The sequence below is a fragment of the Volvox carteri genome (assembly GCF_000143455.1).
Source record: "Volvox carteri f. nagariensis unplaced genomic scaffold VOLCAscaffold_21, whole genome shotgun sequence".
In the NCBI taxonomy this organism is placed as follows: Eukaryota; Viridiplantae; Chlorophyta; class Chlorophyceae; order Chlamydomonadales; family Volvocaceae; genus Volvox; species Volvox carteri.
The window spans coordinates 561,620-583,418 of record NW_003307564.1 but is presented as its reverse complement, the minus strand read 5'-3'; the positions used below and the strand labels follow the sequence as shown (position 1 = coordinate 583,418).

Genomic DNA, 21,799 nt, shown 5'->3' with positions numbered 1-21,799 from the left:
GAATGAAAAACAAAAATGGAGTTCCCCTTTAGGAGATGAAGAACAAGATGGAGAATCCAGCCACTTTCATTCTTTATCATCCCCTAAAGCGGAAATTATATTAAAGAATGAAAATATAAAAATTAAATTAAAGCATGAAATTTGTTAAAACCGACATATCGACACTTGTCTGTTAGTGGTGGGTGGTGAGGTCGTCAAAATGGCGAAGAAGCAACACCTGCAAAGCCTGTAGTCCGCAACACACGCAACACGACAGCGTTAATATTTGTATGTCGTCACGACATGAAATGAGATGGGGTTATGTTGGAAAGTCATATGTAGTGTAGTGCTCGTACGTATTGGAGCACTCGAGGTTCCCTGGGCCCTTCGTCAAGGCTCCCTCTGGAGCACTGAAGAACGCTGAGAAAACACCTTCATCACATACTTGCGTGAAGTCGGAGTGGTGGAAAGTGGTGAAACACAGCTTGAAACACAGCTTGATACGCCCCTTTGTGTGTGTGTATGTGTGTGTGTATGTGTGTGTATGTATGTCCCCTCCCACCAGCCCTCTGCTGGCGGAGCCCCTGAACTTCCCCTTCCCCGGTGTTTACCTCCCCCGCCCCCGGGGGGCCTCTTACTGTCGAGTGATGTTTATTCCGCTGTTTATCCGGATCGAACCTGCAACCTGGAACCAGGGACACTATTCTGCTGTGTCTGGAGCCGTGTTTTGTACATGCACGCACCATGGTTTCCCAGTCGTACGGAAAGTCCCTCATGAAAACATCCACCAGCGCCCAGTCCTCGCCACGTTGGCGCCCTGGAACGTACGGCATTTGTGTACGGCGGCGCATGGGTAAAATTTAAAGAGAAAACTGGAGTTTATGACTATCGAAATCTTTAGATGGTCCCACCCATCACACACACTCTCGCATCACATCTTGAACACATACATACATGCATACATACATACATGCTGATGCACACGCACAGCAGCTCAACAGGAGCCTCTCCTCAGACGCACTAACGTGTGTATAGTCGACTGCCGTACCGCGCCGTACATTCGTATACACTCACCCAACTCCGCAAAATCCAGCGGAATAAGCGACTCATCTGGAACAGTGCTGGCGCCGTTACCATTGCCGCCAGCGCAGCCGTACCAAACCCACAACATGCCCTGCGCCACCGCTGTGGGGTACGCCCTGCCAGAACAGGCACGGGGAAGGGAATTGCGTCGTACCGCCGGTTCCGAAACCCCATTCCTAGATCCCTGCTGTTGCTGTTGCTGTTGCTGCTGCTGCTGCCAATGACCTACCCTTTGAGAGGCCCCTCCGCATTTATCATTGCTGCTACTGCTGATATCAGTGCCGCTGCCGTACCCGAGGGTGCCACCGCCGTCATTTAAATTTACCGCTGTGAAATCATTCGACACGGGCTTAGCTGCTACTGCCGTAGCTGCTAAGGGTACAGCAGTAGTGGCGGCTGTTTCTCCTACACCTCCTCCTGCTCCAACCCAAGGCACTGCTGCTGCTGCCGCTGCTGCTGCTGCTGCTGCTGCTGCTGTTGTTGTTGTTGTTGTTGTTGTTGTTGTTGTTGTTGTTGTTGTTGTTGTTGTCCCGGGAGCTGCTACAGCTGACTCGAGCTTAGCAGCCGGAGTAGCAGGTTGCTTATTGTTAGTGGAATGAGGGCTGTAGCCGGGCGGCAACATCTGCGGCAGTCGTACACAACGGCCTTTGCCATCGAACTGCCAACCGTGATACGCGCATTCCAACAGGAACGTGCGGCCGCGGCGGCCATCCCCGTCGCTGCTGGCGGCGGCACAGCCAGTGGCCGCCGGCGGCGCCGCCGCCGCCGCCACCGGTGGCTGCCTATGTCTCGGGGTCTCCTCATAGAGGCGACCTCTGCTGAGTGGCGCTCTGCGGTGGGGGCACTCATCCGCCATGCAACCCCAACGACCATTGCCCTGGTACCTGTAAGGGGAGGATAAAGAAGAGGGGAAGAGGAGAAGAGGGGAAGAGGGGAAGAGGGGAAGAGGGGAAGAGGGGAAGAGGGGAAGAGGGGAAGAGGGGAAGAGGGGAAGAGGGGAAGAGGGGAAGAGGGGAAGAGGGGAAGAGGGGAAGAGGGGAAGAGGGGAAGAGGGGAAGAGGGGAAGAGGGGAAGAGGGGAAGAGGGGAAGAGGGGAAGAGGGGAAGGAGAGTTAGAGATTTTGAGAATCAGGAACGAGAGGGGAGAAACGGGCTGGGTGGGGTGGAGAGAGGCGGGACAAGGGGGAGTGAGGAGAAAATCGGAGGGAAGCTCATCAAGCGCGCACCGTAGGAGAGGAGGGTAGCAGGGAGGAGGAGGAAGAGGAATGATAACGCCGGGAAGATATTATCAAAGGTGGAAAGGAGCTCCGCTTTGCGCTGCTGCCATGTTGTTCGTTGGCAGCTCAGTTCGTTGTTATGATTAGGAGGCAGACGCACCAGACGACAAGCTTGGTGTCGAAGAGGGAAAATGGAATTGGCTCTGTGGCAGGGAGGTCCACGAGAAATCCGACGGGGTACCATTGCTCTGTCCATGAGAACGTAGCTTGTTTAGGTTCCAACGCGATGTTTGGGTGTCGTTCCGTAGCACTTGATTTGCACATAACAAATGGAGATGATTGATTCCTCCACAGCAGCTTTCCGCCTTGCATTCGTAGCGAACCTCCCTGTGCTTGCCTACTTGCGGCCGGCTGTCCGACCCGAACATAATGCTTCATACCATGTTGAAATGCGCAACGTTTGTGATGTAATTTCGATTGCAGAGGCGGAGCGGATGCTATGGAGTTACAAGCAAAATTTCGGCAGCATCTCCTGTCGGCGACCCCGCAAGCACTCATGTTTGGCGGTCGGTCAAAACAATATTTTAAGACGCAAACAGGTTAACATCATATGATTAGCAATCAACTACAAAAAAGTCAATTGTCCGGAGCCACCTAACGCAATCCACGACGCTCGACCTACTCGCGATTCTACCGTTGTACCGCATAGAATGAACATCCTATGAATCGAACACCCTGCTGCAAGAAAACGTGTAATGTTTTGAAGTTCAAAACGCGCACATACTGCAAGAAAACGCGCACATGCGTAAGAACGTCCCGTCCATTTTACTTTCCTTCGGTTCACTCAACTCCTCAACTTCTCCAAAACTCGGCCCTACAACTACCTACCTAAGCCAAAGCTCTTTTCCAAATCCGTCCCTCGGTGGTTTCGAAAGATAACACCTTCACAGCATCGAAAGAAAAAACATCTCTCTAATCGCCTCACGTGCTGTAACCCTCCTTCCTTCCTTTCCTTCCTTCGTCGGCTTCATCCTTCCCGCTGTAGTAACGCCATCATATGCAACCACGCACGATCGCCTTACACAACAGATATACACACACACAGACAGACACACACACAACAACACCACAGACACACACAACAACACCACATACACACAGAGGCACACAAGATGACCTCCATGCACGTACCCCCAAGCAAAGTTGGTTTTCTTAAGTCCTTTCGTTGCTTCTTCCGTCCTCCCCTTCCCCCGTCCCCTCCCTTCCCCCCTCTATCCCACATACCCCCCTCCCCATTCTCGCTTCCCTTCTCACAACAACGTTCAAGCACACATTTACCCATGTCCTCCTACCTCCTACCTCCACGCTCCTCAAATCACCACCGCCGCCGCCCTGCCCTCTCCCGCCGCCAGCTCCTTCTCCGCCACCCTCGTCCGCCTCAACAGCTCATCGGACTCCGGACCGGGCGGCAGCTTGATCGCCACCCAGGGCGCGAAGGAGGAGCGCAAGAAGAGGAGGAGCCCCGAGATGAGGGGGGACAGAGTCTTAGGGAGGGCGGGGAGGGGGCGGTAGGGGGAAACACGGGATGGGGCGAAAGGATGGGAGGTGAGTGCAGGGCAAGGAAGAGCACGTCGAGTTTGGGTCATTGGAGGGGTAGGGGAGGAAGGGCGGGCCGTACGGAACACGGCGACGAGGGGGGCCTTAGCGGTGGAAGAGATCGGGGCAAGGAGCGCTGGGGGGTGGGGGTGGGGGGTGGAGGAGGGGTAAGGAGCGCTGGGGGGGGAGTGGGTGGAGGGGGAAGGAGGGGGAAGGAGCGCTGGGGGGTGGGGGTGGGAGGGGGAGGAGGCGGGAAAGACGCACCACGAACGAGTGAAGCTGCTGCCGAGGAGGGGGAGGAGGGGGAAGGGACTGGCATGAGACAACAGCCCTAGGCTGGACACGGCAAGGTGCACAAGACACGGCGCACTGTAACCTCAGCAACAGTACGGCGGCATGCACAGTACGACATGCATGGTACAGTTGTCGTACCTTGGGTTGTGAGGCCACGCGTGCAAAGACCTGCTTGACATCACCTGAGTGTGAGTTGTTGTCAGGAGGGGGGGGGGGGAAAACAGGGCGATGAGGCGCGGCAGACAAAGGGGAGGAAGGGGGGGGGAGAAAAACACCGTGTCAGAACTGCCAGCGGTTTCCTTTCTTCCGGGCACTTTACCCCTAACCCACTACTTTTGCGCAAACCAACTGGCAGCCGAACATCCAACTTATCACCAACTACCTCCAACCACCTCACCTGCAGTCTTGCAACTGCTCAGCAGGTGTTGCATGAAGATGCGCCACGTCAGCAACTGCTTGGCGGTCAGGTCGGACCAGTCAACGACCTGCGCAACGATAAACGGTACGACGGTTACGACAACGGTGAGCGGAACATGTATGTTTTCCGTTTCTAAACGCTTACTGCTAATACCCTCACCTCACCTCACAGCTCACTGCTCATAGAATAAAGAGAATGCGAAAAAGCTACTGTTGCGCACATGGGGAATATTGCCGTACACTGCAACGGCGCAGGCTCACATAGGGGGCTAACGGTCACCATACACGATTATGTGACACGTTCCCTACACCCACAAAGCCGTACAATCTCTGCCGTACCACCAGCCATTAACCAGTCCACCTGCGCTCCCAGGGGACATACATACATACGTACACACCTTCAACAGCGACAGCGACAGGGCGAACCGCGCCACCAGCAGCGCGGCAAGCTTGGCCAGGTGGGTCAGCGGCCGTACATCAATTGACTGTACGGCATATGCAAGGGGTGAGGTGGATGGGTAGGGAGCGACACACACATACACACATACACACACACACACGTCAAAAGAGGGGTTTCCAAGGGTTTTAGGAGGTTTCAACGTCGTTGCGAAAGCTAGAGGCCTAACAGATCGACCGGAGGCCCCAACCGAAAAACGGGTCGCGACACGTAACCTCAAACCCGGCCCCCGCCCCGCGCGCAACCCCTTTACCCCCCCCCCCCCCCCCCGACGATGAGGAGAGAAAGGGGGAGAGGGGAGTTCGGGAAGTGGGACAGCGACCCGGACAAATCAACTAAACCAACCATTTTCCGCCCATACCCACCAACCCCCATTCCCTTCATCCCGCATGTACAAACATCCGTACAGCCGTACCTCCAACTCCTTGAACTTGTCCCAAAGGCAGTACTGCATCGTCACGCGGTGCGCTCGTCCCACCGACCCACCACCACCGGTACCCCCCTCCCCTCCTCCCCCACATAGCCGCAGCGCCAAGAAGCCGTAGTACGGGTTCCAGGTCTTCTCCCCCAGGCAGCTGTCCACCAGCACGCGAACAATCTCGCGGCGTTGGTCGCCCTGTTAGGGAGGGCATCAAGGGGGTTTAGAGGTTTAGTTTTGACTTGTTGTAGACTGGGTTTTAATATTTGTTTTCTTGTGTGTTTTCCCACCTAGCGGTTTTAGGGTTTTAGAGGAAAACCTCAGGCCCCCTCGCCGCTGATCTCCTAAGGTAATTCCACACCGGCGTTTTCCCCCTTCCCCCCTTTTTTTGCTTAGCTACAATCCCAACAATATCCCCCATACACATATATACATACATACAGACAGACCTTGAGAGGCAGTCGTAGAAGCTTCTCGTGAGCTTCCCTACAGTCCTGCAGCAAGTCAGGATATGCAGCAAATCCAGATTTGGATCACAAAAAAGACGAGTGACAAGTCATAGATGGAGCAAAGCTCAACAAAAAGGGGGTTTCCCCCCCCCCCGCAGGCGTTTGAAATGAGCGGCATGCGACTCAATATGCGGAATATTATCATTCGAAAAGATGAGCTCGGAGGCGAAAAAAGTGCCAAAGCAGTACTGTGGAGGCGGCGGTGAATAAGTGAAAAATTCAGACGCTCACGCCCGCTCGAGGCGCATTCCTATGTCACATCCCACAAGTGCCGTACACTCGGCTCACAAATCCTGATTTTCCCCCTTTCCCCCCCTTTTCCCCCCCTGGCCACATTACCTCAGAACCCATGATGGCCACAAACACAGCTCTCCGCGCGTCGGTGTTCATTCTCTGTGCCGCCGCCAGCTGCAGCAATCGGGCGGTACTAGCAGCTGTAGCAGCAGCACCACCACCACCAGCGCCGGTGGCTGTGGCCGTGGCGCTAGCGGCGCCCACGCTGCCGCCGCCACCACCACCACCCGCCGCCGCCAGCATCAAGGGATCGTCCAGGGCCTCTCCAGCGACCGGCATCCACCACATACCTATGCCACATGTCGTACAGTACGGCGGCCATTAGTTCATGGGTTCGGTTTCTCTGTTAGCCGTCTGGAAATGTTCCCCCCTTACCCCTCCTGGTTAAAAACCCGCGCAAGGCCGTCCCCCCCCCGCCAGCATTCGTACGGCAACTCTGGCGGCGATACCAACGGGCCTCGACATTCCCAACCCCGTCCCACCTTTTTTATTCGGCGCCAAAAGCTTCTGCCACGTGAGCCCTCGTAAGCACACCTCCTCAACCCCCAACTGCTGCAACCACTTGGCAACGGAAGGCTGTAGCACAGCCAGCGCGCCGCCGCGGCGGCCGCCACCGCCGGCGCCGGCGGCGGCATCGGCGGTCTTTCCTTTCCGCGTGACATTGCCTGCCAGGGCTACGGAGGCTGCCGCTCCCCCTGCGGCCGATGTTTTATTGTTCTTGATGTCGATGATGAGGTCCAGCATGAGTTGGGCTCGACGACTCAGGTTACCTGCATGAGCGGGTGCATGCGGCCCTGTGTGTGTGTGTGTGTGTATATATATCTGTTTGTAGCTTTACGGGCCCATCAGGGGTTTTTCCTTCCCCCTTTTAACGTTCTCTTTCCTCACCCGCCAACAACCCCCCCGCGCCCCCCCCCACAAACCCCTTCCGAAACCTTCACTCACCTTCCCGCCCTAACTGAGCCGCCCGCTCATGCACCCCCAGTACGAACTCCTTCATAAGGCCCGGGTCGGCGTTACGTAGCTGCAAGCCTACCTGTACGACACGTAAACATGCGTGAGCCAACGCATATAAAAGAGAGTCACAAAAACACATACATTCATACATACATACATACATACATACATACATATGGTACACCATCATCATCATCGCATACCTGCCATACAAGTCCGCATGAAGATATACGACAAAACATCGTACAGTGTATGGTGTACGACAAACGTACCGCATTGAGTAATGTGACCATGGCCGCCACGTCAGCCTCCTGAAACCGCTCCTTGAGGACCGCAAGCAGGCTGTAGCACAACCCGGGCGCCACCAAACCGGCGCTGTAGCAGTACGCTAGGAGAGTCACCAAATTGGCTTGGGCCAGGCTATGTACGACAGGGGTGCGGGGGAGGGAAAAACACACATGCATTCGGGGGATGTAAACTATGGGATTAACACATCATGCTGCATGAGGCACAGAGAAGGCTAAGGATGACCGAAGGGTTGCGCGGTCGGGAGGGAGGGAAAGACGAACCACGGACGAGTGAAGCTGCTGCCAAGGAAAGAGTAGGGAGGGAGGGAGGGGAGGGTGCGGGGGCGTTAGACGGGAGGAACGAAGGTAGCGGAGAACAAAAAAGGGATGTTAATAAAAACCAGCAGTTTAGCTAATGGGGGGGTCTACGGGAGGAGGCCAACCGCCAACCGCCAACCGCAGTCTGGTAAACCCCCTGGACCCGAACCCATCCAAGGGCACGTACCCCTGCCCAGCTGGTTCCGCAGGCCTTTCCCCCCGACCCTTCCCCCCCCCCGCAGCGCATTCACATACCCCGGATATCACCGACATAAAAACCCGAAACAAAACAGAAGAGTATAAAATCAGTATAATAAAACCCAAGTTAAAACCCTAAACCCAGTTAAACCCCTAAGTTTTAAAACCCACCTGTCCCCGCTCCCCCTGGCCCCCTCCAGCCTCTCCGCCAGCGCCGCCAGGAAACCGGCAGCCAGGTCCTGAGCCTCCGTCTGAGCGGCGATGGCCGCAACGAAGGCAGCTGCGACTGCCGCAAACTGCTCGGACGCGCGAGGCCCCGACTCCGCGGCCTGGAAGGAAACGAGGGGGGTTTGGCTCGCGTGAGATTTTTTGGTGTGTATATATATGTAATGTAATGTAAATATAATGTAAATATATATGTATGTGTGTAGCTATGTGTATGTATGTAGGTCCGCCCATCCGGACCTCCCAGCGTTCCGTCCCGCCTTTTCTACCCCTCCCCCATCCCCTGCCGCAACCAACCGACTAACTAACCCCCAGAATCTGCGCTGCCACAGCCTCCGAAACCAGTCTTCGTCCTTGAGTGCGGTACAACTCAGCCACATCGCGAGAGATGGCTTGGAGGTTGGCCTCCGCGAGCCTGCAGAGGAGGGGAGAGAGAAATACGGACAGAGAGAAGGGAGGGGAGGAGAGGGAGGGAAAGACGAACCACACGCGATTGAAGCTGCTGCCAGGGCAAGAGTGTAGCAAACGTAAAAACTGACCGAAAGGCAGAGGGAGGGGAGGAGAGAGAAAGGAATACGGACAGAGAGAAGGAGAGTAATTGCAATTGCATGTACATGTGTGTGTGGTGGTGGGGGGCCGCGCCCGGAGAGATTTCTAAGGCTCAGCGGAGAAACAACAACTTTAAACCTCAAGTAAAGTCAAGGAACAAAAACTTTTACGCACGCGAAAACATGAACTTCAAATAAATTAAATTATGAAAACTTCAAAATGATAAAAAAACATGGAAACATGACAACCTATTGGGTGACGTGTTAATCCTAACAAAAGGATAACTTAGTGAACCTTAGCCTTCCAACTGGACAGCAAATGGTGACAATAACGAGAGTGTCGTACATTGTACTACCTAGCAATAACCACATGCCGTACCTGTTGATAAGCCCCGTCACGCGGCGCTCCACCTGCACACGGGCGGCGTCCCCTCCTCCCCCTCCTCCCCCTCCAACAGCAGTGGCGGCCGCAGCTGCCAGTTGCCCACGTAGCGCTGGCGGCACATACTTTTGTTGCTGCTGCTGTTGTTGCTGTTGCTGGCTCCCGCCTGTACGTGATGACGTCAGCACCTCCCTTGACGGTCGCCTCTGGTTTCGGAGGACATCATCCCCAATTTCATCATCTTGGCCCCGGTCGTCCTCCTCCTCATCATCATCATCATCATCATCCCCATCCCCATCCTCATCGTCCTCATCCGCGTCCTCGTCGTCGTCGTCATCCTCATCACCACCCTTGGAGACAGCACCAGCATCTCTGGCATCTTCGGAATCCGATCCCATGAGATGGCCGAGCATGTCGTACTCCTCCTCATCTTCATCTTCATCGCCGTCGTCCTCATCGTCCTCGTCCTCGTCGTCGCCGTCAGTTTCCTCAGAGCTCAGACCTCCCTCTCTGCCACCGCTGCCACCATCATCTTCATCATCACTGCTGCTGTACACCTCGCCCTCCGCATCGCCATCGTCGTCCTCGTCTTCGGATTCAGAACCGAGATCCATGTCGTACATGTCATGCAAGTCCTCGCCATCACTGCTGCCCTCCTCCTCCCCGTCGCCCTCATCGTCACCCTCCCTTGAGTTTCCTGGATCGATTCCAAAAAACTCAAGCTCCTCATCGGATTCACGATCCAAAATCTCGGCCACTTGCCGTGCAGCTGCTGCGGCGTTTGCCGGCTGTTGACCGCTCTTTGCTGGTGCCTTGGATCGAGACCCTTGATCTGCACCAGATCCGGATCCGGATTTCACCAGAAGATCTTCAGCCATCTGACGGGATTCTGGATCCAGATATCTGGGCAGCATGGATCCGGATCCAGCTGAAAGGAAGCCCATGAGTTTGTCCATCCCGTCCAAGGCATCCTGTGTTGATCACAGGTACGGCACGTACGACAGGTAGTTTAGACTGTTAAAGAAGCGGTTGTGAAGTATGACCAGCTCTCCACCTTCCCTACCCTCCACCCAACCCACACATGCTCGCATGTGTGGGCACCTTCAAGACACGATGAAGTGAGTGTTGATGCCAATGAGCCAATAATAAAAAGCCCCTCCGTTCAGATGAGATTGCAACACCGTGTCGAAAACCCTTTCCCCCCGCCCCGCACCCCCACTCCCTCCCCAATGCATACACATACATACACACCCAAAACATACACCCGAAACACACACACACACACATTCACGCACACGGCGCGCCTCGGAAAACCCCCCCGGCCCCGGGGGGCCGCCACTCACATTCTTGCTCTTCTTGCCAAGCTTCTTCGCAAGTCGTGCCTGCAGGCGAAGCTCCTCCATAAACGCCTCGCGACCGTTACGGCTCTCCCAACCGTCAACCAACAGTTCATGAAACTTGGTTTTAGTAGAGCTCGGACCTTCCCCCTGCCCAGATCCAGATCCAGATTTGGATCCAGTCGGCTGCTGCTTCATGGCAGCCAATGTACGTGTCAGCCCGCCGACTCGGGGACCGGCTTTGCTGCTGCGGCCGCCGCCGCCGCCGCCGCCATTGCCGTCACCTCCATCTCCCCCGGAGGAAAGCACCCGCCGTCGCTTTGCCGGGCCCTGACCTGCCTTGCCCTCGCCCTTATCCGTATCCATGTCCTGCATGTGTGTGTATGTGTGTGTTCGTGTGTGACGTGATAAACTGAGCGGGCCGGGGGGGGATGGAACTTGGGGACGGAGTACACCCGCGGCAGAACGAGGGTGAGGGCGGAGAAGTACGAACGCAGGCGTGAGTTTAAAATTGAAACTTGCCTGACGATGTCGAGCGCCGCCTTCGCTAGGCATTTCTAGCAGCAGCTCTGCAGTCCGTTTTCTTGAAGCGCTGCCGCCGCTGCCGCCTGACTGCCAGCCGCCGCCGTGGCCACGGCCGCCGTCGGGTGCCGTACGCCGACCCCGGGCCGGGGTGCCAAAGCGCCCGCCGCCGCCACCGCGGCCGCCACGGCCCCCGTAAAGGCGGGCGCCACCGCCGCCGCCGCCATCAGTGTCATCGCCACCAAGCTCACGCAGCAAAGAGAACGGAAGCGCGGGTCCCCGTCTTTGGCTACCCCCGCTGCGCCCACGTCCTTGTGTGCGACTGGAGAAAGCGCGGCCCCGGTGGGCCCTGTTTCCTCGCGAACCGCCGTGCCCATCGCCGCGGTACATCTGGATCCCCACTTGAGCTTGCGCTACGCAACCCCGAATTTAAAGAGCATGACCTGTAATAAATAATGTCCCGACTGGATTCGCTTTGGATTGTGGTCAAGAGCCACTAAGAGTGCTGTCGCCGGGCCACGACGGAGACCCCTGTCAAGGCCTAGGAAGGGGACATTGAATTGGTAGACCAAACAATCTATATCCTTGATAGTTTATGTTGTTGATAGTTTTTGTTCAGCCGCCAGTGCGCCTCTGTTCACGTGCCACAACACCGGTATGCAAAACCGGTCAAGTGGCAGAAGGACGTATCTATGCTGTAGTTATGGCGGATTTCCATAGACGGGATTGCAGCAGACACTTCGCCTGTTTCTACCGTAATCCGAGTACTGCTTGTTGGATAGGGCCTCAAGCTAGAACGTACTCCATCACCGGCGAGATGCCGGAAAGGTGGATTTTGATTAGATACAGTAACTGGTTGGTAAAGCATTTGCAACAAGCTTACGTTGTAGATAGACGTCAATTATAAGCTCTAAAAGCTCCACGGAGCCAACGAAACCTTTGCAAAAACGTCTCTTGTTGACATGTTCCTATTTCATCTGTAACATTACCTTACTATTTGAAGCTTGGTCAAGACAACCACGCGGATAGCCGTTGACGGCAAGGGAAAGCCTCCCATTTAAGGTGCGACGGCTTTCGTTATAATTCAAGGTGTTAATGCTTCGCTGTTGTGCCAATTCACCGTCCAGAATGGCTTCTTCCAGGCCAGAAGTCAATTGCCCCCCTGATGTCCATCGACGTTTCCCGATAGAAAGCTGTTACAATTTTGTAGGGGTTTCTTAAGTCTCATTATGAAGCTAGCCCGCGGGTCTGGGTGATGTCGGATTTGTTTCCTTTGGCTCGGGAGGCGGGCGGCCAATCGACTGGTTGCGACTGACTGAATCTCAAGGGACCGCATAGGGATAACCAGTTGACTGCTTTAGTATAAGGCCGTCAAGTCTGGCTTTGCATCCTGGGATTCGCATTCCGGGGTTTGTTAGCTTGTTAGCTTGCAAATGTCCCCGTCGGTGCTCATATCCAAACCTTCCCGCACGGACTGCCGAGCTGGCTCTTCTCAGCTTTTAATTCAACACATAATACCAGCAGCTCGAATTTCCATTCGACAGACTCCCGCACTCATTGTGCCCTTTATCCTACACGTTTCGTTGTTGCTACCCACCCTTCCCTCCTCGACCGCATCTCCTTAGTTCCGCCAGCCCGGCCCCGCTAATCCCCTTACTGCTAATAGACCCTCATCCCCTTCCTTCAAGCCCACTGTTCCCTTCATACTCCCCACTAACTCCCATCCCACTGCCCGTCCATAACTACTCCAAAATCAGCAACAGACCCCACCCTTATGTCCCCAAGTGACGATAACACCGTCACCTCTCCTGTTCCTGGCCCCATTCCCTCCCCCTTCCCCTCTCCCCCTTCCCCCTTCCCCATCCCAGTCCCAATATACTCATGAAAACAGCACTCAGCAACATACCTAACAGCACCTGACACCGCCTCTGGTTTCCGTTCATGTTTTTACTGCTGTCCTCTGGCGTCTGTCCGCCTGTGGCCTTGTAAGCCCCACTCGTCTCCGCAATAACTAATAACACAAGTATTTCGCCCCGCCACCCGAACCTTCCCACGCTCTGGCGGTCTGGGGTCCCCCTCCCGCACGTCTCGAGCAGTCCATAGTCCCGAAGAGCCTGAATGTACATCGAGTTGGCGATTGGAAATTCGTCCCAGCCCGACATTGACAGCAGTAAAACAAACGCCGTTGCTACCGTCCTTCGACCTCGCACCGCGCTATTCCCTGCCGCCGCCGCCGCTGCCTGTCGCACCGCCGCCGCCGTCAAGGTGGCGGCGGCCTGACGGCGCAGCCCGCGCCAACTGAGCGCCCATGGATCAAGCGTGCGTTGACCAAGACCATTACAGGACCAACAGAAGCAGTAGCAGCAGCGGCGGCTGCAGCAGCAGAGACAGCAGCAGCAGCAGTGACGGCAGTAGCAGCAACAGCGGCGGTGGCTGTAGCGGGACCAGTAACGAGAGCGGCAGACGCCCAGTTATAATTCGGCTATCTATACGGTACGCCGTACGCCGCACCGGCAGCAGCAGGAACAACAGCCGGGGCACCCATAGCAGCAGCAGTAGCAGCAGCACACGTACCGGCAGTAGCAGCAGTAGCAGCAGCGGCAGACCGATTATTGTCAAAAGTGAGGTCACGGCCTCGTCATTTTGCAAATCGTTTTAAGGATTAGGCTTGGAGGGATCTTCAAACTGCTCATATTGGCTCCTGGATTCATTCGCCTAGATTCATCGTGTACGGCAACGTACTGCAACGTACAACAGCTGGTGGAGTACGTCCTTCCAGTGGGATTCGCTACTCCCCGCAGCTACTTTTTGCTGCCGTACCCTAACCGGCGCATCTCGCCGGGATCCACGTCTCGTTTCGCGGTGTTTACAAATAACAAAAACGCCGTACGACACCGTACGACAACAGCAATTCTTCCTATATTACCTTTCATACCACCACAACAGCACTTACTGCAAGTAACAACTAGCGCAGGAACCAGCAGGATTGTTGTCCGTACTTTCCGTTGTCCGTACTACGTTTTAAAAAACTCAAAACAGTTGTTACTTGAGAGCGGCGACGGTGCGGTTTGAGTGAGAGGGCCAAGCGCAGTGCAGCAGTGGCAGTGCAGCAGCAGCAGTGGTGGTGGTGACTCAGGACGCGGGAACAGGTCGCGGGGCGACGCAGGACGCGGAAGTGAAGTAAGAAGGAGGGAGAGAGAGAGAGCGCGCGGCAAACCCGCTTCGAAAGAGCACGCAAGCACGTGCTCTGGAGTCAGAGAAGGGAAGGAAGAGAAGCGGGAGGGGGAGGAGCCCCATTGATCGCATCACACACACTATCGCGGATATTGTGTGTGGGTTGTGTGCCGGTGTGTGAGTGCGAAGACCGTTGATCCAACGGGTCTACGGGTCTACATTCAAGCGGTACCGGACTGACCCGCGGGTCGAAATAACGGACTGACCCACGGGTCGCGTCTTTAATCCAAAAGGGCACCATGCCACCTCCAACTCTGAGTGCAGCCGACAGGCTGTTATCCTTTTACAAAGACAGTGAGCTGCTGGCGCGCAGCGGAACGCTAGCGTCTGTCAAGTCATTCGGGAGCCAAGCCAGGTACGACATGTACGGTAGCTTTGGGTCGGGGAAGCTGCTGGGAAGCTGCTTCAGGGGAAGGGCTCCTGCGTGGTTCTGTTGGCCCTGCTCTGGTGCTGGCAAGGCGCGGTCCTTTCATTCAAGGAAAAAACAGGAAAAAACTTTGTTTAGTACGATTCTTATTGGACATGCTATTGTTAGTATGGTTGTTGGAAGTGGTTAGTGTGGTTTTTGAACTTGGTTAAAAAAGTTGTTTAATAAGTAATTCATAGTGGACATCTACGCTCCTCTCTTTGTGGTGAAGCAGCATGCGGCTAGCCCCGCGGATGTTTTCCTCTCCATCTTCCGCCATCTCCCGCCATCTCCTCCCTTTACCATCTCCAGCCGGACTCACTGGGATTCCCTCACTGTCCTCGCTTCCTCATTACTACTCTTCCATCGCCACGCAGTGCCGCGCCTTCCATGGCCGTTGGCGGGGCAACCGACAACCGATTTGGGTCCCGGAACGGGCGGCCTGACGTGACCGATGTTGTGATTGATCCGTACGAGCTGAACTCCTCCGACATGGAATCGTCATCAGATTCCGGGTTCGAATCCGACGGGCTGCAGCAGCCACTGTCGGAACCCGCCGAAGACGCGGACTGGACAGCGTCGGGGTACGGCGATTCGGAAGTGTACGACTATGATGGTGACGGTAATTTGGAGAGCCCTGCTGGTGGCGGCGGTAGCGTCGCGGCGACGCCGAGCAGACAGCTGCGTGGGGGCGCCGCCGCCGCTGTTAATGCCCGGTCACGTACGGGCAGCGTCGCCGGCGGCAGCCGCGCCGTCAGCGTCCGGTCGGTTGCCATAAGCAGCGTCGCCGGCGTCGACGCCTTCTCGACGGGGGAGTACCGTACGACACGGTCCCGGGGAGGCTACGCTGCAAATTCAATTCGGAGTCGATTCGGCATGCCCAGCGGTGGCGGCGGCGGCACAGTCTCCCCGTCTCTGAAATCGATACTCGGCGGCGGCGGCGGCGGCAGCAGTACTGGCGGCGGCCGGGACTTGCTGTCGTTCAAGAGGAGGGCTGGCGCCGTCGCTGCCGCGGCCGCTGGTGGCGTTCGGGGGTTGGCTGGGTCGGTGAAATCGCGCGCGAGCACCCGGCACAGCGGCGGTGCCGGCGGCGGTGCCGTCAGCCGCGGCGTCGTACAGTCTTCCTTCAAGTCCCTTGCCAGCAGCGGCCCCGGCGGCGTACGGAGAGGTTCCCTCTGGACGCGCGCGCTTATGCCTGACGGCGCCGCCGCCGCCACCACAGATGCCATCCGTCGCAGGATCCACCATCAGCCGGATTACCGTTGGAAGGACTGGCGACACACCAAAGAAAAACCGCCTCAGCGGCAAGATTGTACGGCGGCGGCTGCTCCGGCGGCGTGGCTGGGACTTTGCCGTGACCCCTGGGGAGGTGAGAAGTCGCCATGTGGCAGCAACAACTGTGTTTTGCTGTGTTTTGGGGCCTCTTCCTCTTCCTCCCACGATGCCATGTACGGCACTTTCCCTACCCCCCACTCAAGCATGCAGTTCCACCGGCGTGCGGTGCTTACGGCGGTTGCTTACGGCGGTTGCTTACGGTTGATCCTCCCTGCTGCTTTATTTTGCATCACGTGATGCCACGTTCCACGTCCCACCCGAGCATCCAGCCGCACTAAAGCCTTTCTTCCCTGTCCTTCTTTCCATTTCAGTCATCTAAAGCAATGGACTGTCGTACAGCATGCGCCCCGGTTGTTGTAAATATACGTGGCTGCAGGAGCGATGTCAGCATGTGTTTGTTCCGTACATCTTTCCCTCTTCCCCCCCTCCTCCACCCTTTTCCTTTTGTTATCCGTATTTTTTCTCACACACGACAACTTTTTTCTTTTCTTCTTAATTTTACCCATTCATGGGCAAAATATAAATCAGGTAGCATAATTTTTGGAGGTGCCTTTCTTCCTCTCCAAAGAACACTAATTTCCCAAACTCAAAATATCGAGTCTTATGGTCCCTGTCCTCCTGTCGTACTACATTTGTCGTACATTCTCCAGGTCGATTTCCAGCTGGGTCGACAGCTGCCGCATGTGCTGACACGAGCGCAGCCCACTGTCAACTCGGAGGTACGGCAATGACATTGTCCTCGTACCTCGTACATCAAGAAGTGTGGGTGTTTGCTGTCTCTATATAGGCAAGGAGCCGGTACGAAGAGGGTGTGCGTACACCGTACAGATTTGTACGGCAGTGTACTACTTGACCAAACAGGAATAAGCCAAAGCAAAGCAGCACTGCGGTTCAATCTGGTAGTCCTTTATCTAGTAGTTGGCGGCATCCGTACGGCATGTACGACTTTCCAGTCGCTGGTCGCCTGCCACCGCTTCTTTTGGTCCCTGCTATTTATTTATTATCAATCTGGGATCCCGCCCTTCCTATCCAACTCTTCTCCTTCTCCATCACACATCTTCACGCAGTGACCCCTCATGCTCCTATGATCGTATGATCAGTCCGGAGAGGCCTTTCCCTTCCAAACTCCCCGGGGGGGGCACTCCTTCATCTCTCACCCCATGCAGCTGCGGGGTTGAGTCCCGAACCTCGTGCATATGACTCTCACCCGGCTCTCCTCACTACCACTATCACCACTATGACCATCACCACCGCCACACACCCGTGTGTGTGTATTGCCCGCCGTTACCCCCCTTCCCCACATCAGGATGAAGGGGAGGCGGAGGGCAATGGCAACAGCGACAGCGGCGACGATGACGGTTCGCTATCCGCGGGAGGAGATGAGCCGCCCCCGGGGCCGGTGCTGGAAGCGGTGAGGGGGACCAGAGGGGGGAGCAGGGGGGGGAGGGAGAAAAGGAAAGACGGGGGTGAAGGGGGGGGGGGAAATGCGGGAAGGCGAAGGGAGAACGAGGCGGCGGGAATAACCGTGTGGAATTGTTTTTTTGAAGTTGAAGAGGGGGTTTATTGTTGGGAGGTACGAATCAAGCTGTGGAGCTGAACTACAGACGCGATTAGCTAATCGCGTCTCCCTATGGGGAGGCAAAATGGAGAGGGGGGGGAAGTGGCAAAAGATGGATAACAGGAAAATTGTGAATAACAGGATGTTCCAAACAATTCCACACTGTAGAAAGTCGTCCACTGCATTGGTAATTCTCCTCTCTTCAACCCCATCCACCCAACCCCGCGTTTGCACAAAATTACAACCCTTCTCCCACCCACCCACCAACCCCCCCCAAACCCCCCCACCCAAACCCCCCCGGCCCACCAACCTCCCCCCCGACAGATCAAGACCTACGCCAAGGAACGAGCCCCCGAGGTGATGTGGTCGGAGAGGCTGCGGGCCGCCAAGATGCAGGCGAGAACCACGGGTCAGACAGTAACCGTCAGAGGGCGACTGGACGGAAAGAGGCGGAGGGACCTGGCCCGGAAGGTGAGAGAGGGGGTGCAGGCGGTTTTTAGGGGCTGCCGGGTTTTAGGGTCTAACCGAATTTGATAACTGTTTTAGGGTTTTAGGGTTTTAACGGTTTTAGGGCTCCAGTATGGACAAGCCAAGTCACGTGATGCGGTGCCAGAAGAGGAAAGGATGAGGAGCAGCAGTAGCGGCGATAGCAGGTTGGGTCGCCATGGCAGTAGCAGCGACAATACACAACTTAATGGCAGTAGCAGCGACAGTACGAAACGTACATGCCCGATGCGCATACACATACAGACGCGTGATACAGACACACCTCCCTATTCACCTTTACCCCAAAGCCAATCCCCCAAGTCCCCCTGACCGGCGGTTGGTGTTTTGAGCGTCGTCGGCACCCCGGCGTGGGGGTTCCCACCCCGGGGTTTTATCTTCAACGAAAATGATTTCCCCCGTCCAACGTCCCCCCATTTTCCCAACCCTCCCTTTTCCCCTTCTTTGTTCCGTACCTCTGTACACAGATTCAAAAGTGGGACAACAAGGAGTGGTTTTCCGTACGCAAGCGCACTCCTCCCGCCCCCCCGCTCCATCCCGCCGTAGCCCGCGTTATTGAGCAGTGGTTCGCCCTGGTGGATGACGACGGAAGCGGCACATTGGACCATGCTGAGCTTCTCGCGGCCTTGAGGGTGAGAGGGGGGAAAAGGAGGGAAGGAAAAGGAAGAGAGAAAAGAGGAAATGAATTAAGCACACATAGGGGAGGTGTGGACCTTTTGGGATCATAGCGTCCACGGAGGAGGCGGTGTCTGGCGGGATGGGTCTCAGATGGGGAGGAAAGGAAGGGATTGAAGGGAGGGGGGAGAGGCCGAGGGGGGAAGGGAAAGAGCGGGTTATATAAAGTGTACGACCAACACATTTCAGTTCGACCGTCCTCTGAAGTGCCTTCCCTCTTCGACCCCCTACCCACATTTGCGTTCATTCCTTCCCAACTCTTCCCGTACATACTTACACATGACGTACTTACGTACGTACGTATTTACGTACATACGTACACGCAGGCATCCCAGGTACCCGTGTCTCCGGACAACATCAACGAGATGATTAACCTGATGGATATGGACGGTGATGGAGTCATAAATTGGAAGGAATTTGAGACATTCTTTATGTAAGTAATGTACGATAAACATGACGTACACGAATGCCGTACAGTCAAGACCAATTTCCCCGCTCTCCTCGACATTTAAGGCAACACCTGCAAAATTTCACAACTTCTGTGTGTTTTGAATTTCCGTCACTTTTGTCCCTTTTCGCCGTTTGTCTTTGGTCCTTTCTGAACTTTCCCCCCGCTGCTGCTTGTTTGTGCGACGCCATTGTTGATGTCTATATGTTGGATACGAAGGAAAGGAACATACGACATCTTGGTCCTACGTTCAGCAAACCGAACACAACATCAGTTCGCAAGTCTGGCTGGCTGTTGAAGATGTAATAATAGCTAATGATAATGAATATGGCCTCCTCCAGATTAAACATATCCACGTTACCTCTGCGACGGTCGCTGCTGTATGCGTTCCCTATATCCGAAACGGCAAGAGACACAAACAGACACACAAACAGACACACAAACAGACACACAAACAGACACACAGACAGACACACAGACAGACACACAAACACACGCTTTTCCCCCTTCCCCATAATTCCTTCCCTCCTCTCCAATCCCAAGCGAAGGAGAAGTCCCCACGGACGTCCGGGTGCCAACTTCTGTCTCCGTATCCTCGCAATGTTCCCACTTCCCGAACTGTTTGCCGTCCTTCTCTTCCCCCTCCCCCCTCCCTTTTTTCCTCTTCTCCTTCTTCTTCTCGCTGTATATATATACATTTATAGAGAAGAACGGCATATAAATGCATTTACATATGCATATATATGTACGTTGCATCTGATCCCCCTTTTTCTCCCCTTCCCCTTCACACCCCAACCCAACTCCCCCCCCCACGCACACACACACACACACACACAACCCAGGTACGAGTTCGCTGCCGGCAAGAACCTTCTATCCGGGGAGTACGTGTTGCCCAGCGGCGTTGCCCTGCCCTTCGGTGTCATGATCGCCAAACTGAAGAGGGCTAAGCTGCTGAGCGACCTGACACAGGTAGGAGTTGGGGTCGTACATACACAGCGGGGTAGGGAGCGGGGTTGGGGGGGAGTTAGGTTGTTAAGACACATGATGCAGTTGTGTTTTTTGTTTTTGTTTTTGTTTGGTTTAAACAAAAAATGGTTTTTTGATCGTTGTTATATCTGTGGTTGTTGTTGTGATTGTGTGTCTCCTGTGGTTCTGTTTTTAAAAGCTGGATCAAGTGCCCCACCCTCTTCCCCCGCTTCCCTTGCTTCCCCCTCTCCTCCCCCCTTCCCCGCACTCTCCCACCCACTCTCCTTCCATCCCCTAACCAGCTGGCCCCCCGCCCCCTCTAACCGCCCAACCCCTCTTCCCCCAAACCCCTAACCCCTAACCCCTCTCCCTCCAAACCCCTCGCCCCCGAACTGCAGGGTGGCGCCGCGAGAGCTAAGTGGATGCAAGTGGCGGATAATCCCGTGGAGATGGAGGTACGGCCAAGGGTAGCTGGATTAGCAGATAAACAGACAGACGAACGGATGGGCGGAGCCCAGTCACGGAGTGGCTGGCCGGCTGCCCAGCTGCTTCGGTTGGGTTACGTGATTTGCCGTCCTTGACTCGTGGCTGGCCTTGTCCCAACTTCCTTCATTCACCCTTCATTCTTTCTGTTTCCGCTTGCCGTACATACCTCCACGTGCCGTGCACAACTTCACTTGCCGTACATCTCGTCCCTCTTTCAGGATGAGCTGGGTATGATGGCGGCGGTGGAGCTGGCAATGGAGGAAGTGCATGTGAGCGGAGAAAGTGTGTTTTGTGTGTCTCTGTGTGTATGTGTTTGTGTATTTGTGTGTGTATGTTTGTATGTGCATGTGTTTTTTTGTGTTGGGCGTTCACATGGGTGTGTGAGAGGCCTGCACTAACTGGAGCTAACAAACGTTCTCCCACGTGCCGTGTACGGCATACCTCGTGTTTGCCGTACAGAACCCTGCGCTGTCCCAGCGACGTCTTCGCGCTGCCAAGGCACTGAACCGTCTGCCCCCCCACCTGCGAACCAAGTCCATGGGCCGACATCTAGAGCGGCACCCAGAGATTGCGGATAAGGTACGACAAATGTACGGCAAGCGTGCGAAGTGTACGACGCAATGTTAATAATTTCTTAACCCCCCCACGTCCAAAACCCCTCTCCTTATCCAATGCGTCTATGTATTCCTGTGCACCGTTAGTCTGTATTACCTGTGTGTATCAATTCTTTCTCTTCCCCCCGTTTTTTCCAGCTCCCTCCTCCCCTCTCTCCCCCTCGCCCACATAAACCCAGTCCTAAACCCTAAACAACCCTAAAACCCTCCCCCTGTTTCCCCCCCCCCAGCTGCTCCGAGCTAGCTCCATCACCCCCCTGCTGCTGGGGTCAATGAAACGATGCGGCTCATCCACGTCCCAGGTCCTGGCAAGGCTGGGTGAGTGCGTGTGCGCGTGCGTATGTATGTACGTATGTATGTGTGTATGTGTGTATGTATGTGCGCTTTGCCAGGCTGTGTTGGTGCTGTTTGTGAAGCCTTATCTCTCGTACCTCCCCTCCCATTCCCCTCCCCTCCCTCCTTGTCCCTTGCATGAAATTCCCTTCCCCCTGCCCGTCTCTCCCCTTCCCCCTTTCCCCCCCTTCCCCCTTCCCTCT

The 21,799-nt window shown here is 55.5% G+C and overlaps 3 protein-coding genes across 3 annotated transcripts in view; 1 reads left to right on the top strand and 2 right to left on the bottom strand.

The window, feature by feature from the left end:
• Window positions 1-1,135: 1,135 nt before the first annotated feature.
• Window positions 1,136-2,665, bottom strand: VOLCADRAFT_34413 (uncharacterized protein; the record flags this gene model as incomplete). The annotated part of the gene is made up of 3 exons (XM_002950904.1): window positions 1,136-1,178; window positions 1,614-1,939; window positions 2,435-2,665. Coding segments are annotated over 3 exons (600 nt in total), but the record flags the coding sequence as incomplete, so codon positions are not given.
• Window positions 2,666-3,648: 983 nt separating this feature from the next.
• On the bottom strand, window positions 3,649-11,414 carry VOLCADRAFT_91452 (uncharacterized protein; the record flags this gene model as incomplete). The annotated part of the gene is made up of 17 exons (XM_002950903.1): window positions 3,649-3,822; window positions 3,957-4,010; window positions 4,139-4,153; window positions 4,307-4,350; window positions 4,566-4,653; window positions 4,984-5,070; window positions 5,458-5,658; window positions 5,910-5,954; window positions 6,309-6,553; window positions 6,746-7,033; window positions 7,209-7,299; window positions 7,493-7,640; window positions 8,195-8,352; window positions 8,558-8,663; window positions 9,176-10,149; window positions 10,522-10,884; window positions 11,178-11,414. 17 exons carry the CDS (start codon window positions 11,412-11,414, stop codon window positions 3,649-3,651), a joined length of 3,318 nt encoding a protein of 1,105 aa, XP_002950949.1.
• A 3,096-nt stretch (window positions 11,415-14,510) lies between these two features.
• VOLCADRAFT_104925 (uncharacterized protein) overlaps window positions 14,511-21,799 on the top strand; it is a gene marked incomplete at its 5' end in the record, with an annotated part of 19,301 nt that continues 12,012 nt past the window's right edge. The window contains 13 exons of the mRNA XM_002951006.1: window positions 14,511-14,626; window positions 15,055-15,835; window positions 15,900-16,046; window positions 16,663-16,731; window positions 17,319-17,423; window positions 17,895-18,041; window positions 18,542-18,706; window positions 19,076-19,182; window positions 20,040-20,166; window positions 20,562-20,618; window positions 20,868-20,918; window positions 21,109-21,228; window positions 21,494-21,565. Of these exons, the coding sequence (XP_002951052.1) occupies window positions 14,511-14,626; window positions 15,055-15,835; window positions 15,900-16,046; window positions 16,663-16,731; window positions 17,319-17,423; window positions 17,895-18,041; window positions 18,542-18,706; window positions 19,076-19,182; window positions 20,040-20,166; window positions 20,562-20,618; window positions 20,868-20,918; window positions 21,109-21,228; window positions 21,494-21,565 (2,064 nt within the window). The remainder of the gene's footprint in view (window positions 14,627-15,054; window positions 15,836-15,899; window positions 16,047-16,662; window positions 16,732-17,318; window positions 17,424-17,894; window positions 18,042-18,541; window positions 18,707-19,075; window positions 19,183-20,039; window positions 20,167-20,561; window positions 20,619-20,867; window positions 20,919-21,108; window positions 21,229-21,493; window positions 21,566-21,799) is intronic.